This window comes from Carassius carassius, chromosome 30 (genome assembly GCF_963082965.1).
Source record: "Carassius carassius chromosome 30, fCarCar2.1, whole genome shotgun sequence".
NCBI lineage: Eukaryota > Metazoa > Chordata > Actinopteri > Cypriniformes > Cyprinidae > Carassius > Carassius carassius.
In genome coordinates, this window is record NC_081784.1 from 30,535,255 (window position 1) to 30,555,657 (window position 20,403).

Sequence of the window (20,403 nt, forward strand, 5' to 3'; positions counted from 1 at the left end):
CGCGACCGTGTCGCTCAAACACTGTCAGAAGATGCTGGGCCTCATGGCCTCAGCATCTCCGGCTCTGCAGCTGGGCCTGCTCCGCATGCGCCCCCTGCAGTTCTGGCTGAAGACGTGGGTGCCGCGCAGAGCGTGGGCGTCTGGCCGGCTGCATCTCAAGGTCAATCAGAGCTGTGTCACAGCTCTGGCACCTTGGACAGCGAACGGTTGGTACCGATCAGGTGCAAGCCTGGGGACTTCCCCGAATGTGAAGATGGTGTAGGGCAAGGGCAGACCGTCCTTTGGCCTATGGTCAGAACGGGAAAAGCTCCATCATATCAACTGTCTGGAAATGCTGGCAGTGGAGAACGCGCTGATGCGCTTTTGTCCCCAAATCAAGGATCACCACGTCTTAGTCCGTTCGGGCAACATGTCTGTGGTGTCCTACATAAATCGCCAGGGCGGTCTGGGTTCCTGAAACCTGTACAGGCTAGCGGAACGCCTCCTGGTTTGGGCTCAGCGCGACATGCGTTCGCTGAGGGCAGTGCACGTGCCTGGGCTACAGAATCTGGGTCCAGACAGGCTGTCCAGAGGCAACGTTCCTACGGGCGAATGGTCTCTACACCCGCAAACAGTCCGGCTGTTGTGGGAGAGATTTGGCAGGGCGGAGGTGGACCTCTTCGCGTCCCACGAAAACGCTCACTGCCCTGCATTCTTTTCCAAGAACGAAAGTGCGCTGTCATGGGAATGGCCGTGCTGCCCGCTTTATGCTTTCCCTCCCGTCTCCCTCCTTCCGCAGGTGATAGAACGGGTGAGAGAAACGAGATGTTCAATACTGCTTGTAGCACCTCTTTTGAGGAACCAACCATGGTTCCCAGATTTGATGCAGTTAGCAGATGTCGCCCCGTGGCCAGTACCGTTGAGGGGGGACCTCCTCTCGCGGGCCTCGCCGTCTACATTTATCAGGTTCTATAACCTGGAGGTTCCCGCCTTGCAAGCAAGGCTGCTGTCGGTATAGTCGAATCAGGGCCCTGAGGGGAATTCTGAGTTCATGAGCGCTATGCGCTGCCGACTGTTATATGGGCAGTATTGCGTAAGACCCGCATTGCCACATTGGTCAGGCTTGCCTCGGCTGTGTGATGTCATAGTGCCGCATCTACGGATGCTGCTAGATATGGGACGGAGGGCTTTCCCCCTTTTCTGTCCTGGACTCTCTGTGAGTCCCTCAGGTGACTGTGCACTGTAAATCCTGGGCGTTGCTTCAGGTTTATTGGTGTGTGATCCCTGCGCGCACGGCGTTTTGCATTGGGTTCCCGTAGCGTCTTAGCTGAGACGCAGTACGAGAGAGCTCTCGTAAGAGAACGTACTCGGTTACTAAACGTAACCTCGGTTCTCTTTAGAAGAGCGAACGAGTACTGTGTTCTCTGCCGTGCGCACGATTCACTCTGGTTCGCTTCGGCGATGAAATAAATCAGGTGAGTCAGCCTTTTCGAGCTCCTTTTTATAGGTTGGGCCACACCCGTTTCGGCGGGAAGTTGTTCTTATTGGTCTGATGTTGCATCAGCCCGCGCTCGATAGGCTGTGCAGTTGCCGCAGAACAAGCCAATGAGCGAACGAGCCGTCTCGCCTATGGCTGTGTACTGCTGCAAATGCGCTTTACAAAAATACAAAATTAAGGATAATTTTTTGCTTCAGTATTTCGTGAAAAGAGACTTTTCCCGTAGCGTCTTAGCTAAGACGCAGTACTCGTTCGCTCTTCTAGAGAGAACCGAGGTTACGTTTAGTAACCCAGTACGTTTATCTCAAATGCATTTGTCCTACACAAGGTTTGTGAAAAGCTGGACATGTAAATTAGTTTCTAAAGTTATACTGTAAATGTCACTGTAAAGCACTGAAATGAGTTGTTACAAACACACCAGGTTCCACCTCCACACAATGACAACGCACACCCTCACCGGAGTTCTAAATCACATCTACCTGATCCTCATTACCAGCCTATCACCGCAGCACCATAAAAGCCACACACACGCACTCAAACATTGTCCGGTCACGTTCGCGACAAGATCATTCCTGTATGCTTACTATAAGGACTAACTCCTCTTCTACTCTCTCCAGCGATTCCCTCCGAAGACCCAGTTCCCCAAGTGTGCGTGTGTGTGGCTCACCGTCCCTCCAAGAAGTCTTCACCCTACCTTCACGGATCCATCCTCATTGTCACTCATCACTACCTGCTCCTCTGCTTGTGTCTGTGTACAATAAACATCTTCATTCTGTTACTCCTCAGCTTCCCGAGTGATCCGTAACATGAGTAAGGCATGCATAAATACCTAAATAAATACTCTTCTGTGTAGTAGCTGCAGGTCTGTGAGCATCTGTATTCATCTCAGAGTTTGATGTAATCTGTTTATCTGTAGAAGTTGGAGAATGTTAGTTCAGATGCATAGTCAAAAAAATTTAATAAACATTCATCTCTAAACGTCTGTTTAGCAAAAAGAGCCCTGTATCCCCTCAGATGCTACAGACAACAGTCTATACCATGATGCATTTCTATAAACAGCTGTTTAGGACCCTGAGTATCCAGCTTTTTAGCTGCCCTAGTGAAATAATGGTATACTTAAGCACAATGTATTCATATTTGCTTACTAGTATAACTAAATGTATTTGTGGCACACTGTAAGTTATTATACTTAAAGCCTGCTAAACTGGAACAACTAATTTTGCACTAAATGCCTGCGGGTGTCGCTGTTGGACAGTGTTTTCTCTACTTCCTGTTGGCCTTCTGTAGCAAATCGTAGCTCCGTGTAGCTGTTTTTATTTTATTTTATCTTACTATCACTCTCTGTTTTTTTAAAGTGGTAAAATATAACTTAATTCACACCATATTTCTGATATTATCGATCAATCTTATCAGATTAACTTTGATCGTTCACATTTATTTTATATCCGTGAGTGCAGTACACCTGCAAAGCGTTAGCACTCGTTAGCTTGTCATTAGCGTTTTCATTCGAACCTATCGCTGTTTTCTTTTCTCCTCTCGCTCCAGTTTTTCACAAGTTCATCAAACAACCGCAGTAAGAATTTTCATCAAGCACGGTGAGTAATGGCTCCTCCTGTCATTGTTACTTGCACCTCTTGCCACATGTACAGTTTATCTATCTCTGTCGCTGATGAGGGATTCACATGTGATAAATGCAGGGAAATAGTTAGGCTGACAGAGAAGATTTCAGAATTAGAGACACGCATCCAAACTTTAATTGAGGACAGTAAGAATGTTAGGGCTCTAGATACGTCTTTGGATGCGTCTAGCGCAGGGATTCCTGTACATTGTTCGGTTCCGGAAACAGAGCCCCTGCAGCAGGGCAACTGGGTGACGGTGAGGCAGCGTAGTCGTGGGTCAAAACACCACTCTTCTGTTCCGATCAAAACATTAAACCGGTTCTCCCCACTCAGTGATGCACCCACTGAGAAACCTGATGAAAGTGCTCTAGTTATTGGTGATTCTATTGTACGGAACGTGAATATAGAGACACCAGCCACCATAGTCAAATGTTTACCGGGAGCCAGAGCGCCTGACATCTTGGCAAATTTAAAAGTGCTGGCTAATGCTAAACGTAAATACAGTAAGATTGTTATTCATGCCGGCGCTAATGATGTTCGACTTCGCCAGTCGGAGATCACTAAAAATAACATAACAGAGGTGTGTGAACTTGCAAGCACGATATCAGACACTGTAATATGCTCTGGTCCCCTCCCTGCTTACCGTGGTGATGAGATGCATAGCAGATTGTCATCACTCAATGGCTGGATGTCTAAGTGGTTCCCACAGAATAACATAGGTTTCATAGACAATTTGACGAGCTTTTGGGGCAGACCTGACCTGTTTAAAAGAGATGGTCTTCATCCCTCCTGGGGTGGCGCCACTCTTCTCTCTAGAAATATGGCAAATAGTCTTAGTGTTTATACTTGACTAACTGGGGCCCAGGTCAGGAAGCAGACAGACTGGCTAAACCGATCGTCTGCTAGCTGCCTCCCGTCACAGAGGTCAGTTAATTCTCAGCACATAGAGACTCTTTCACCTAGATATCACACTATAGAGACTGTGTCTGTTCCCCGAACTAGAAAAAACAAAAAACGTCCAAACAGAGTTAAGATTAACAATTTAATTGAGGTTCAACAAATAAAAAACAGAAGCAATATGGATAAACAAATGATAAAGCTTGGCTTATTGAATATCAGATCCCTTTCTACGAAAACACTTTTTATAAATAATATGATCACTGATCATAATATAGATGTACTCTGTTTGACAGAAACCTGGCTAAAACCTGATGATTACATTATTTTAAATGAGTCCACCCCCCAAGATTACTGTTATAAACACGAGCCGCGTCTAAAAGGCAAAGGTGGAGGTGTTGCTTCAATTTATAAGAACGTTTTCAGGATTTTTCAGAGGGCAGGCTTCAAGTATAACTCGTTTGAAGTAATGGTGCTTCATATAACATTGTCCAGAGAAACAAATGTTAATGATAAATCCCCTGTTACGTTTGTACTGGCTACTGTATACAGGCCACCAGGGCACCATACAGACTTTATTAAAGAGTTTGGTGATTTTACATCCGAGTTAGTTCTGGCTGCAGATAAAGTCTTAATAGTTGGTGATTTTAATATCCATGTTGATAATGAAAAAGCATTGGGATATGCATTTATAGACATTCTGAACTCTATTGGTGTTAGACAACACGTTTCAGGACCTACTCATTGTCGAAATCATACTCTAGATTTAATACTGTCACATGGAATTGATGTTGATGGTGTTGAAATTATTCAGCCAAGCGATGATATCTCAGATCATTATTTAGTTCTGTGCAAACTTCATATAGCCAAAATTGTAAATTCTACTTCTTGTTACAAGTATGGAAGAACCATCACTTCTAACACAAAAGACTGCTTTTTAAGTTATCTTTCTGATGTAACCAAATTCCTTAGCATATCCAAAACCTCAGAACAACTTGATGATGTAACAGAAACTATGGACTCTCTCTTTTCTAGCACTTTAAATAAAGTTGCTCCTTTACGCTTAAGGAAGGTTAAGGAAAACAGTTTGACACCATGGTATAATGAGCATACTCGCACCCTAAAGAGAGCAGCCCGAGAAATGGAGTGCAGCTGGAGGAAAACAAAACTAGAGGTATTTCGTATTGCTTGGCGGGAAAGTAACATATCCTACAGAAAAGAATTAAAAACTGCTAGATCCGATAACTTTTCTTCTCTTTTAGAAGAAAACAAACATAACCCCAGGTATTTATTCAATACAGTGGCTAAATTAATGAAAAATAAAGCCTCAACAAGTGTTCCCACATTTCCCAACACCACAGCAGTAATGACTTTATGAACTACTTTACTTCTAAAATCGATACTATAAGAGATAAAATTGCAACCACAGGAAGAATTGTATAAACTTGTTAAATCATCTAAACCAGCAACATGTATGTTAGACCCTATACCATCTAAGCTCCTAAAAGAGGTGCTTCCAGAAGTCATAGATCCTCTTCTGACTATTATTAATTCCTCATTGTCATTATGATATGTCCCTAAAACCTTCAAACTGGCTGTTATTAAGCCTCTCATCAAAAAACCACAACTTGACCCCAAAGAACTAGTTAATTATAGACCAATCTCGAATCTCCCTTTTCTGTCCAAGATACTAGAAAAGGTGGTATCCTCACAATTATCTTCTTTCTTAGAGAAAAATGGTATATATGAGGATTTCCAGTCAGGATTTAGACCGTATCATAGTACTGAGACTGCTCTCCTTAGAGTTACAAATGATCTGCTCTTATCATCTGATCGTGGGTGTATCTCTCTATTAGTTTTATTGGATCTTAGTGCTGCGTTTGACACAATTGACCACAACATTCTTTTGCATAGACTTGAACACTTTGTTGGCATCAGTGGAAGTGCATTAGCATGGTTTAAATCGTACTTATATGACCGCCATCAGTTCGTAGCAGTGAATGAAGATGTATCCTATCGATCATAAGTGCAGTACGGAGTACCTCAAGGCTCAGTACTAGGGCCGCTACTCTTCACGCTTTATATGTTACCCTTGGGAGATATCATCAGGAAACATGGTGTTAGCTTTCACTGGTATGCTGATGATACTCCGCTCTATATTTCTTCGCAGCCCAGTGAAACACACCAATTTGAAAAACTAATGGATTGCATAGTCGATATAAAAAACTGGATGACGAGTAATTTCTTACTGCTAAATTCTGAAAAAACAGAGGTGTTAATTATAGGACCTAAAAACTCCGCTTGTAATAACCTAGAACACTGTCTTAGACTTGATGGTTGCTCTGTCAATTCTTCGTCATCAGTTAGGAACCTAGGTGTGCTATTTGATCGCAATCTTTCCTTAGAAAGCCACGTTTCTAGCATTTGTAAAACTGCATTTTTCCATCTCAAAAATATATCTCAATTGCGGCCTATGCTCTCAATGTCAAATGCAGAAATGTTAATCCATGCATTTATGACCTCAAGGTTAGATTATTGTAATGCTTTATTGGGTGGTTGTTCTGCATGCTTAGTAAACAAACTACAGCTAGTCCATAATGCAGCAGCAAGAGTTCTTACTAGAACCAGGAAGTATGACCATATTAGCCCGGTCCTGTCAACACTGCACTGGCTCCCTATCAAGCATCGTATAGATTTTAAAATATTGCTTATTACTTATAAAGCCCTGAATGGTTTGGCGCCTCAGTATTTGAATGAGCTCCTTTTACATTATAATCCTCTACGTCCGATACGTTCTCAAAACTCAGGAAATTTGATAATACCTAGAATATCAAAATCAACTGCGGGCAACAGATCCTTTTCATATTTGGCGCCTAAACTCTGGAATAACCTACCTAACATTGTTCGGGAGGCAGACACACTCTTGCAGTTTAAATCTAGATTAAAGACCCATCTCTTTAACCTGGCATGCACATAACATACTAATATGCTTTTATTATCCAAATCCGTTAAAGGATTTTTAGGCTGCATTAATTAGGTAAACCGGAACCGGACACTTCCCATAACACCCTATCTACTTGCTACATCATTAGAAGAATGGCATCTACGCTAATATTTGTCTGTTTCTCTCTTTTTTCCGAGGTCACCGTGGCCACCAGATCCAGTCTGTGTCCAGATCAGAGGGTCACTGCAGTCACCCGGATCCAATACGTATCCAGACCAGATGCTGGATCAGCACCTAGAAAGGACCTCTACATCCCTGAAAGACAGCGGAGACCAGGACAACTAGAGCCCCAGATACAGATCCCCTGTAAAGACCTTGTCTCAGAGGAGCACCAGGACAAGACCACAGGAAACAGATGATTCTTCTGCACAATCTGACTTTGCTACAGTCTGGAATTGAACTTCTGGTTTCGTCTGGTCAGAGGAGAACTGGCCCCCCAACTGAGCCTAGTTTCTCCATTCTGTCACCGATGGAGTTTCGGTTCCTTGCCGCTGTCGCCTCTGGCTTGCTTAGTTGGGGACACTTCATCTACAGCGATATCGTTGACTTGATTGCAAATAAATGCACAGACACTATTTAACTGAACAGAGATGACATCACTGAATTCAATGATGAACTGCCTTTAACTATCATTTTTGCATTATTGACACACTGTTTTCCTAATGAATGTTGTTCAGTTGCTTTGACGCAATGTATTTTGTTTAAAGCGCTACATAAATAAAGGTGACTTTGACTTTGACTACATATATTTAGTTGTCTGAATTTTAACTAAAGTTGTATTAAATATACTTGTTTGTGCTAAAGTGAAGCTATTCCTATCATAATTAAGTACACTTTAAATATCAATACTTATATTTAAGTTTTTAAAATGCAGAATTCACTCGGCATAACCTTCAAATGTATTTTGGTGACATTACCTTTATAATTCAGTTACATTGTAAGAGTGTTGAACAACAAACTGAGGTCAAGTTAAGGTCATTACAATAAATACATAACTTCCATGACAGATAGAGACAAATTATTAACAATTCAAACAGCATCAAACATAAAATGCACCAACCATGTTCTAAGATAAAAAAGAACACTGAAAGAAACAAACATTAAAAAAAGATTTTGTAACAGCAACAACACGCAAATTAATGTTTTTGCTGAATTTGCTTTTGATTTTCTTAAAGACTTTGGGCCTTATTTTAACGATGTAAACGCAAAGTGTAAAGCGCACAGTGCAGGTGCAGGTGCACTCAGGGCGTGTCCAAATCCACTTTTGCTATTTTAATGATGGAAAACGGTCCGTGCGTGAGTGCACCATTATTCTCTTAATGAGTAATGGGCGTAAGATTCAATATACCAGAGTGTCATCACCCATTCCCTTTAAGAGCGAGATGCGCTCGCTCCATTGCGGGTCACTATTTACATGGCCAGATTTGTTGGCGGAAAAGCTGAACGCTTCTCAAGCGAAGAAACCGATCTGCTTGTGCCTGAAGTTAAAGCGTGCGAGCAGATCATCTACAGGACAAGCAGGAATACACCAAAGCTTCCCGAGGTGAAGAAGGTGTGGGATGAAGTGTTGGATGCAGGCTTTCAAATATGAGCCAGTTAATATATGTGTGTGTGTGTGTGTGTGTGTGTGTTTTGGCATGATTTTTCAATTAATTAGCCAATTTTATTCATCATTATAAGTAGTAATAGGCTGGATAGGTAGCCTAATTCTAATACATGCTATGACTATCCATCATTACATTTTTATATTTATGTAGCCTACACAATATTATTCTTTTACTCTGTAATCCTTTTGATTTTAATATTTGGCATGTTTGTATGATGCGCATCCCTGTGTTTAATAAGCCAGGGCACACTGTGGAGCCACTCAGGTGCATTTTCTACCAACGCACTCTTTAAATATCAAAAAAAATATTGTGCCATTGACTTTAGACTTTGGACCAGGTTTGAGCTGGTCTATGGCGCAGTCTATTTTCAGCTCCTTAAAACAGCAGTGCGCCTGAACACATCTTTTTTAGGCCGGCATTAGGGGCAGCTGTGGCATAATGGTTAGAGAGCCGGACTAAATATAAGAAGGTTGCTGGTTCGAGTCACAGTGCTGGCAGGAGTTGTAGGTGGGAGGGAGTTAATGAACAGTGCTCTCTTCCACCCTCAATACTCATGGCTGAAGTGCCCTTGAGCAAGGCACTGAACCCCAAGTTGCTCCCTGGGCGCTGGATCTATAGCTGCCCACTGCTTCAGGTGTGTGTTCACGTGTTCACATTCAGAGTATGGGTAACCATACTATGTCATGACTTTCACTAAGAGTTTGAGAGAGTTTGACTCCTAACCCTAGGGTTGTGGGTTTGAATCTCGGGCCGGCAATACCATGACTTAGGTGCCCTTGAGCAAGACACTGAACCCCCAACTGCTCCCCGTGCTGGCTGCCCACTGCTCCGGGTGTGTGTGTGTGTGTGTGTGTGTGTGTGTGTTCAGTGCTCTGTGTGTGTGCACTTTGGATGGGTTAAATGCAGAGCACGAATTCTGAGTATGGGTCACCATACTTGGCTGAATGTCACGTCACTTTTTTTCACTTTTCATTTGCTAATTAAACAACAAACAACATGTTTGCACATGTTGCATGGTTATCGTACAGCAAACATTTACATATCTACAATAAAAAAAAAAAAATCTCTCCCCAGCATATGCAATTTATTTCCACTCGGCTACTTACACGCACATGCAGCGGAGAAAGAGACATAGATTATATCTCATCTCCATCCCCGCCGGAAAAACAATGTCTGCAGTATGGGAATACTTTGGATATAAAAAAAAAAATTAACGTGTGGTTGTCCTTGAGGACAGATCCGATTTGCAAAAAAAATGTGGACTCAAAGTGGCTGCAAAAGCAGACAATACATCCAACATCTTCATTCATATTCACTGACCCCACCTGAAGCTGTGTCACACTAATAAGTTACAAGTTAAAGCCGTATGATTTCCATGATGCAGAGGGAACCCTGGTGCAGTTGTGAACATGGAATTTATAATATAAAGAGGATAAATAAAACACTCAATCTGATGGATGGATAAGTCAAAGGTAAATATAATGTGTGTCTGTGAATATGTATGTGCAAATAGACAGCTATATGAATAATCTGCTTGTTTCTGCATGTCTCTGAGTGATGCCGTTTTATCTACTACATACTAAAGTAAGATTTGTTCACTCAAATAACCTGTTCTTGTTCTTTTAAGAGTCATTGTTACTGATAAGAATTATTGTTTTATATATATACCGTGATAACTGTAAAATTATATACTGTTATTGTTTAATATATTATTATTATTATTATTCTATTACTAATATATTATTGTTTAATATATTTCGTGATATTTTTTCTGAGACGATTATCATATTGTGAAAATCTCATACCATTACAACCCTAGTGGAAATGACATGAAAAAAGAATTTGTTAAAGTAAAAGAGGCAAGGTCTGAGGGCATTCATACAACTTTTCTTTTTAATACGTACCAGGCTGTAAATATCCTGTATTAAACCCATACTACTTACAGTAGCAGAAGGAACATCATGATTTGCAGTGAGGAACTGTATCAGTACGTCACGTCAATATTGCTTCCAGTGTATCAGTCAAACACACAGTATACAACAGAAGTGAGTACACCCATTGCATCCCTATAAATCATGATACAACACTCTTCAAGGTGAAGAGTGCAGTATTTACAGACCAGATCAGGATAAATTGAAATGTAGACACATCTATTTTCTGTAAATCTGCTTTGAGAAGTTCATTAACTCTAAATGAAGGCATAAAGTGCAAAAACAGCAGCAGTGCACTGACCCTAGACTTGGTTGACATTACCTCTTCATCTTCAAAGACAATCAACACTAGAGGTCGACCGATATTTGATTTTTCCAATACCAAACGCTAGGTTGGACCACACTGGCCGATACCGATCAATTAACCGATAGTTTTTAAAATGGATACTGAACAAAAACTAAGTGCTTTATTTAAAAAAATATATATATATATATAAAAAAATAAAAAACAGTACTGAACCATACTAGTAGTAGTAGTAATAAAAGTAATAATAATAATAATAACAGTAATAGTAAATGTTGAAATAACCACACTCTAATACGGCCCTAAGAAATCAGTAAAAAAAAAAATTCATTTTATTTATTTCCAAATTCTGTTATTACATTTTTCTGGATTCTGTTTTTTCCATTTAAATTTTCTCTATTTTAATAGTTAAATTAACATGTATTTAATCATAAAGCAAGTCTAATTATTACAAATCATGAAACTTATACATTTTCAAATCAATTTAATAAAAGTTTAACAAAAATTACATGATTAGGCCCCAATGAAATGTTTTATTTTTTCTAAATAAAACATAGGGCCCTACAATTATATCAGCACAATGTTACTCTCACACTTTAACTGATTTTATTATTGAACACTTAATGATTATCTAATCAAAATAAGAGAGCGGCGCTGAGTCTAGGAGAACTCACCGGTATCACACACACTCTGGACGCGTCTCGTTCAAGATTAAATAATGAGGTAAAGAGAAGTTTGAAGTTCAGTGTTTAAAAAATGGAGCAAACGGAAAGAGCGATCTACATTATAGCTCTACAAATGAAGAATACAGACTTTATTAGAGCCACAGAAAGACAAATGTTTTGATGATAATGCTCAATATACAATTCATTATGTACATTAACAATGATTTGGGGTGAATATAATGTAATTTAATGGACAACTATATGAATGGCGCTCTAAGGCGCGTCAGGATTTTCTGTCTGTAGATCGCTCTGTTCAGCGTGCAGCGTCACGTGTCTAAACACACAGCACATGCTGTCAGTGATTTCAGCCACTAGAGGCCGCTCCTGCACTGTATAATGAAAACAGATCCTTCTCAGCCGCTCCAGCAATGGACCCAAACCAGGAAACTATCAGCCACTCCAGCAAAGGATGAAACGCGGAAAACTATCGGCATAGATTTTTGCCGATAACCGATTGTCCCAACAATCAACTATCAGTGCCGATTAATCAGGATGTGTGTCCATTTAAAACCATGTAGTACTTCTCAAAAACTTGCAATATTTTTCACATCATGTCTTCCAGAGCTGTTGGTCAACTGGATTTAATTTGGAAAAACTTTCAGAGGTGTATAAGCTAAATGTTACTGAGATGTAATTGAATTTTTATTAATAAAACATCCAAATAAATATAATTTAATAAATATATAATAAATCAACACACCTTTACACAAACCCAAAGCAATTTTAAGAATAGTGCAAGCGGAAAAATAACACAAAAGATCTTTTTTGTAATCCATATTAAGAAAGTCTATAATAACTGGAACTTTCCAGAACCAACTCATATTCTTCTGAAGCATAATTACTCTGAATCAAAGGCAAACTGGAATTTAATGTTATTCATTCTGCCAATACTTCACGAGTTCATATTTACTTATAATTAAATAAAAGTTATGCGTATTTGGCGTGCTGTCCGGGAGAGGGGTCTGAGCTCGGCATCAGGCCCAGCCCAAAGTGCTTCCCCAAGTTCTTCTCCCCGAGCTAGGGTAGAAACTTGGCTGAAGGTGTGGGATCGGGGTGGAGGAGGGATTCTGAAAGTCGAGAGATAATGAAGGTAGGGCGTATTGATTATTTATAGGTGTTTCTCTCTTGAGCTGATTGGTAAACAGTGTAATCACTAATGATGGACTGGCTGTGTTAATTATCTGTGCATGCTCCTCCCGAAATTTGTTTATGAAACATCACGATTTCACATTTACTTATAATTAAATAAAGGTAATGCATATTTGGCGTGCTGTCCAGGGAGAGAGCTCCGAACCCGGCAAGACTCCCAAGCCAAGACAGCAGCCATATACGCACATTTACGACTCCCCGAAAAGTTGGGCTTAATGTTAGAGGAGTGCTGGACGTCATTTGGTATATAATTATTGTGGCAGTATCTAGGAAGAGAATTTGACCTCCATGGAAGCTTCCACTTAAAAATAGAGAGATGACGACTCCTGCTGGAGATGCAATTATTGCGGCAGTAGGGAAGATAGAAAAGGCTCCTGCGGGAGCTGACACTGCTGCAGCAGTGAGAAAGTACAGAAAAGGCTTCTGCTGTGGCAGTAGGGAAAGACAAGAAAGGCTCCTGCGGGAGCAAAGACTGCTGCAGCAGTGAGGAGACATAGATAGAGGCTCCTGCGGGAGCGAGTTAAAAATTCCTGGGTAACCTACTGTGTTGCCGGCTTAGCAATTGGTTGCCTGATTTGACAATTCTCCAAGCCTTGTCCACATTAATACGTTCCTGTTGAAAAGCATCTTTTCCTCTCGTTTTGGCCTTCCAGCCACTCTCCAGAGCGGATAAATTTAGAAAATGCTACACATTTCACATTGTAGTATGGACTGGAAACAGAGGCTTTTTGAAAACGATAAAGTGAAAATGTTAGTGATGGGAAGTTCGGTTCTTTTCTGCAAACCGGTTCTTTCAGAGAGTTCGATCCAATAAACCAGTTGGAAAAAGAATGCCCTTCATTCAAGCCTTCGGTTTAACCGCGCTCATAACATTAGCACAGAATCAGTTCAGAATCAATCACAAAAAAAAAAAAAAAAACAGTTCAGTTCAGACGGGCCGTGTATCTGTCTGCTTTACGCTGATTCACGTATGTGCAATATCATCAGCTCCTCAGTTCTCAAAACGAATGCATCCAAAAGAAACTGTTCTCAGATCAGTGTACTGCTGATCCGAAAACGGATGAAACCGGTTCTTGACTCGAGATTGAGAACCGCTCCAGCAGTGTACGTGTACATTTGTTATATGGCTCTGCTTGTTGTTCATCTTCAGTTCTCTCTTCACAGCAGTACAGTTAGAGTACTGTTTGAGTAAATGAATTACTCAGGGCTATTGGTTTATTTTGACTCGGAAGGAGTCCCACCCAGAAATTTTTCATGTTTTGGGAATGTTTTCAGCGGCAAGTTTTATTTTAGTTCCCAGAATGTTCTGCTAAAAGGTAGAATAACATTCTCATAAAACATTCTAAAAATGTCTATTGATAACATTGTTAGGACATTATCCTCTATCATACTAATAAAGCTTCCCATCACACTAGATGTGGACTTACATTGCTCAGAAGTCAAATGTTGGTTGAAAGTGTAAACCCAACTTATGTTTGATGTCAAACTCCAGCATAAAAAATTAAAAAAACAGTATAACCAACTTCACTTATCATAAACAATATTGACTTTCTGTCATAATTGTAAACAAGTTCTTTTTGAGATTAACAGAGGTGTTGATGGTTTATTGAAAATAAGTGTAGTTTGACATCACCATTATGGTGATCAGTACTTAGGCAGTATGACTCTTTTCAATGTTACTTTTGATTTGACTGCTGTAACTATATTTGTTATGGCGAAAGCAGTGAAAGAAAAATGTCATCAAAGTGATGTTGGTTACTTGTTGATGTTAAATATTTCGTCATGTAATGATCTGATCAACTGGTTTTATCTGGAGTCTAATCTATGATAATAGTATAATATTAGTGGCTACAGCAAATGTGTTGCATCGCATAGGATCCTGCAAACTTATATATCATATGTATTTTTAAGTATCATTATTCATGAACCATTGAATGCTTAGACACACAGAGACCTCAAGAAGTAGTGTATGAATCTCAACAATGGTGACATGCTTCATGCTGCAATGTATTCTGGGTACATCATACAAAACTCATCCATGGCACCCAGAATGCATTGCGGCATGAAGCATGTCACCATTGTTGAGATTCATACAGTAATTCTTGAGGTCTCTGTGTGTCTAAACATACAGTGAATCTTGATGTTTGTGAGACAAAGAAAATTAATCTTTTCAGATCCTTGAAATTATCTGGTCTCAGGCTGTTGACCCATTGAGTCACTTTAACAAATAATATGCAACTAATACCATACATTAGATTGGTTAAAACCAGGTAACCAGACCTTGCATGTTGTGATGTCTTAATCATCTGCAAGCAACCAGCGTCATCTAACCGCATGTTATCTTGTTATTTTTGCCATAATAAACATCACATCAGTTAAAGAACAACACTGACAAATCAAGTGTCAAATTGCACAACTAAAGCCAACACTTCCACCATTATGGGGACATCAAACCAAACTATTACTTTTAAACAGACATCAAAATCAACATCAAATCCTCTGCTTAAATCTTAATAAGAATGTTAGGGATAACGATCTTATAATGTTATTAATAAACATTTTTTTAATGTTTTTAGATAAAACCACCCACTAAAAACATTATTAGAACAATGCATGGTAATGTTCTTAGAACATTTTTAGAACAAAAAAATTCTAGCTGGGGTGTCAGCCACATTAAAAAAGTTAACTGCTTAAGTCATTTGTGGATTAATGCATATTGGAGACGTGAATGATTCAGTTCGATTTGGTGAACTGGTTCAACTGATTAGTTCACGAGACGGACATTACTAGAAAATGTATTCAATTTATATTTTACTTTTAATTCAGTTGCAATGTCAGCACAGGCATTACAAATAGCTTTTACACACTTGTCAGATTCTGCGAGCTATGAAGCTTGTCTATGCGGGTTTGTTACACTTCACGAGTAATTACTCACCTATCATACATGCAATAATCCACTGTTTACATCTGGTAGTTCTGTAATCCGGTATAATATTGACGAACATTCACCTCAGACACAACCCACCATTCACCAAAACAAGACGCTTAACTTCCTATTTTGAAGTTCATTCCAGTTGTGACGTCGACCTCACCTGAATGGTGGCCAGTGAACCAATTTTGTAAGGACTGATTTGTACTTAAATAAAAGTACAGAAGTACTTGTTTTTAAAAGTACTTAAGTATCAAAAGTAAAAAGTAAATGTCAATGTATTGTTTTATTACTGTTACATTGTTGTATGTAATACTTAGAGTACCATATGCCTCTGAATCTATGCCTGCCTACCCTCATATCAATATCAAATATATTTCTAGAATACAGTTCCAGTAGTAGGACTGAATGTGAGATTAATGCACTCAATAACGTCCATAATGGTTCCCTCGAATAGTGCCCTATTTTTTTATTTATTTTGTGGCTTTTAGTATGAATATGTTAGACTTACTGTTACCTAACTAATATGATTCACCAGGCATTTGCCCTGTCGATCAAGAGACTGATTACAGCAGTTCACACTACAGCAATAATGAACCAAAATTAATCACCAAATGACCAGCGTTACCTACTGCATACTATACGCTACTATACAGTACTCTTCATGCTTTATATGTTACCCTTGAGAGATATCATCAGGAAACATGGTGTTAGCTTTCACTGTTATGCTGATGATACTCAGCTCTATATTTCTTCGCGGCCCGGTGAAACACACCAATTTGAAAAACTAATGGATTGCATAGTCGATATAAAAAAACTGGATGACGAGTAATTTCTTACTGCTAAATTCTGAAAAAAACAGAGGTGTTAATTATAGGACCTAAAAACTCTGCTTGTAATAACCTAGAACACTGTCTAAGACTTGATGGTTGCTCTGTCAATTCTTCGTCATCAGTTAGGAACCTAGGTGTGCTATTTGATCGCAATCTTTCCTTAGAAAGCCACGTTTCTAGCATTTGTAAAACTGCATTTTGCCATCTCAAAAACAAAAAACAAAAAATTACAGCCTATGTTTTCAATGTCAAATGCAGAAATGTTAATCCATGCATTTATGACCTCAAGGTTAGATTATTGTAATGCTTTATTGGGTGGTTGTTCTGCACGCTTAGTAAACAAACTACAGCTAGTCCAAAATGCAGCAGCAAGAGTTCTTACTAGAACCAGGAAGTATGACCATATTAGCCCGGTCCTGTCAACACTGCACTGGCTCCCTATCAAGCATCGCATAGATTTTAAAATATTGCTTGTTACTTATAAAGCCCTGAATGGTTTAGCACCTCAGTATTTGAATGAGCTCCTTTTACATTATAATCCTCTATGTCAGCTACGTTCTCAAAACTCAGGCAATTTGATAATATCTAGAATATCAAAATCAACTGCAGGCGGCAGATCCTTTTCCTATTTGGCGCCTAAACTCTGGAATAACCTACCTAACATTGTTCGAGAGGCAGACACACTCTTGCAGTTTAAATCTAGATTAAAGACCCATCTCTTTAACCTGGCTTACACATAACATACTAATATGCTTTTATTATCCAAATCCGTTAAAGGATTTTTAGGCTGCATTAATTAGGTAAACCGGAACCGGAAACACTTCCCATAACACCCTATGTACTTGCTACATCATTAGAAGAATGGCATCTACGCTAATATTTGTCTGTTTCTCTCTTGTTCCGAGGTCACCGTGGCCACCAGATCCAGTCTGTGTCCAGATCATAGGGTCACTGCAGTCACCCGGATCCAGTACGTATCCAGACCAGATGCTGGATCAGCACCTAGAAAGGACCTCTACATCCCTGAAAGACAGCGGAGACCAGGGCAACTAGAGCCCCAGATAAAGATCCCCTGTAAAGACCTTGTCTCAGAGGAGCACCAGGACAAGACCACAGGAAACAGATGATTCTTCTGCACAATCTGACTTTGCTGCAGCCTGGAATTGAACTACTGGTTTCGTCTGGTCAGAGGAGAACTGGTCCCCAACTGAGCCTGGTTTCTCCCAAGGTTTTTTTCTCCATTCTGTCACCGATGGAGTTTCGGTTCCTTGCCGCTGTCGCCTCTGGCTTGCTTAGTTGGGGACACTTCATCTACAGCGATATCGTTGACTTGATTGCAAATGACTGCACAGACACTATTTAACTGAACAGAGATGACATCACTGTTTTCCTAATTAATGTTGTTCAGTTGCTTTGATGCAATCCTTTTTGTTTAAAGTGCTATATAAATAAAGGTAACTTGACTTGACATCTACTTCCGTACCGTGATTCCCACAATGCATTGCGACGTGACGTAATGATCCCGACCTCTATACTGTTTATGCATCAGTGAATCAAGCCAGTGACTCAACAATCAACTTCACATAGTTTCTCTTAGTAGCATGAAACAATTTAAATTGTGATTAACTACAGAGAGCGATTAAAGAAGCTCCCTTTATATTGTTTGGAGCTGTCAATCACACATCGAGTGTGTCTGCACACTTGCCCAAACTGCCGTTATACTGCACAACGAAGTTCTTACTGTATTCATGTCGATATTGTGTTTGCTGTTAGTTGTGGTGAAAGCATTTTGTGAGAGAAATCGCGTTGCAATGACGAGATCACTGCATTCACGCGATAAACAGGCTCTATCTACTCAATACTCATCACTGCAATGATTCATGTGATGGGAAAAGATCTAAAAAATAATGCTTTAATCAGCACTTCCATGATTTGTTATTCTCGACAGCTGTAATAGTAAAAAAAACGTAGTAAAATTATTGGAGAGGGGATCCCCATGTAATACACATTTTGAATGCAAAGATGTCAGCCAATCACAACAGTTGTCGTTTACTCTGAGTCAAAGAGTATAGAAGTAACAAGAGGCGAAACTCAATAGAACGTTCCATAGCAACAAACACACCCATGCGCAGAGCTGCAGCTCCGCCATCTTGGACTGAACGCAACACAGCTGTCATAGAATTGAATGATACCGGTTCCAAGTCAAAAGCGGTTTAGGGAAATAAATAGTAGTTTCTAGTTTTTAATATCTCTATAGCAGACATCCCATGTCTCTAAAATGTGAAACACAACTTGTTCAGATTTGTTGCTTTCATTTTCTTGCAGTTATAGTGTAAGATATATTTTGTAATATATATATATATATATATATATATATATTATATAGAATATAAATATTTAATAAACTCAAACTTATATAACTTTTTTTCTGTTTCACTTTTCATAATTTATTTCACTTCAACAATAAGTTAAATAATTGTTAGTATATTTGCAAAGTACTATTAAAACAGGGAATATATTACAAACATAATAAAGTATGCTTTTTCTTCACAATATATCTGTGAATATGATATTCTATCAGAGGGCCTTCTGAAATTGAGTTAAGTTTCTCACCTGATCTCTTGACAGTGTGTGTGACTGAAGTCTTGACTTGATCTCTGTGAGTAACTTCACATCTCCACTCTCTGTTGTGATCTTCATTCAGGAGTGTTATATTCAGAGAGATGATACAGGGATCTGATGAGGATGATATCTGATATCTGGAGTCTGATATATTCAGTTTAACACCAGTCTGATTCACCCAGAACAGATGAATCCTCTCAGAACGGATCCATTCATCACAAGAGAGTCGAGGATATGAATACAGCTGACAGGAGAGAGACACAGAGAGATCTGAACTGATCTGAGTCTGTGAGGATGAGACTGAAACACAGAATAACACACACATCACACACTCTTCAACCATCAGGAGACAGTAAATCAAGAAATTGTCATTTTTAAATCAATCACATAATCGTTTAATTACCATGAAGAACATGGAGATAAACACCAGCATCAGGTTTTAGTCGTGGTCCTCCCACACCAGTCCATTGTTGGCAGATGTAAGATCCATAATCTTCTGTTGAGATGTTCCTGATGTTCAGAGAGCAGTTAGACCCCAGACTCAGTCTCTCTTGTCTCTCTGTGTCTTTCTTTATCCCTAAAGTAATCAGTTCAACTGCTGCTGAATGTCTGATATAAAGCCATGTAGTTGATGTGCAGTCCTGAAGAGCATTATTACAGGGCAGACGGACATCTTCACCAGATCTGATGAACACATGAACATCATCCTCTCCACTGATACCTGAAACACAAGAACATCTGAGTGATCATTATGATATATATTAATAAATGACGCTTCATAAACTAGCCCCTGTGACAGCAGGTCATTCTCAGTATCAGATATCAGTGCATTCAGGAATAAAACAGTATTTCAGATGTGACTGAGATCAGAACAACGTCAGGAAGAATCAATAATGTTCAAACTCACTCAATACCAGCTCTAGTAAAACACTTGAACATATATTAATATAATAATGTGTTTACCTGTGAGAAGTGAAGAGAGAATAGCCAGTCCCAGCAGAAACAAATGACACGTATCAGCCATTTCTCTTTCTCTCAGTCTTTCCAGATCCTCAGCAGCTTCTGCAGTTGAGATGTTGAGACTGACACAAAATTCAACCAGCTACACCAAAGAAGTGAAAAGATTAAAAGAGTTAATTTCCTTCAGTCTCACTTTCAAACCTCAACAGTGAGATCACAGCTCTGAAAGTAACACAGGAAAGATGTGATGTCACACGAGATACAAGGCTTACTATCCACAGCAAAGGTTCTGCAAAGAGTGTGAATATATGAAGTATATGAAATATGTGAAAACAGGGCCACGTAT

The 20,403-nt window shown here is 39.7% G+C and overlaps 1 protein-coding gene across 1 annotated transcript in view; it reads right to left on the reverse strand.

Moving 5' to 3' along the window:
- Window positions 1-20,188, reverse strand: part of LOC132111029 (vascular endothelial growth factor receptor 1-like) — a 68,145-nt gene extending 47,957 nt beyond the window's left edge. The window contains exons 1-3 of the mRNA XM_059518204.1: window positions 20,061-20,188; window positions 19,501-19,818; window positions 19,089-19,397 (exon numbers count right to left, since the gene is read on the reverse strand). Of these exons, the coding sequence (XP_059374187.1) occupies window positions 19,089-19,397; window positions 19,501-19,818; window positions 20,061-20,121 (688 nt within the window). The 5' untranslated portion in view covers window positions 20,122-20,188. The remainder of the gene's footprint in view (window positions 1-19,088; window positions 19,398-19,500; window positions 19,819-20,060) is intronic.
- Between the last annotated feature and the right edge of the window lie 215 nt (window positions 20,189-20,403).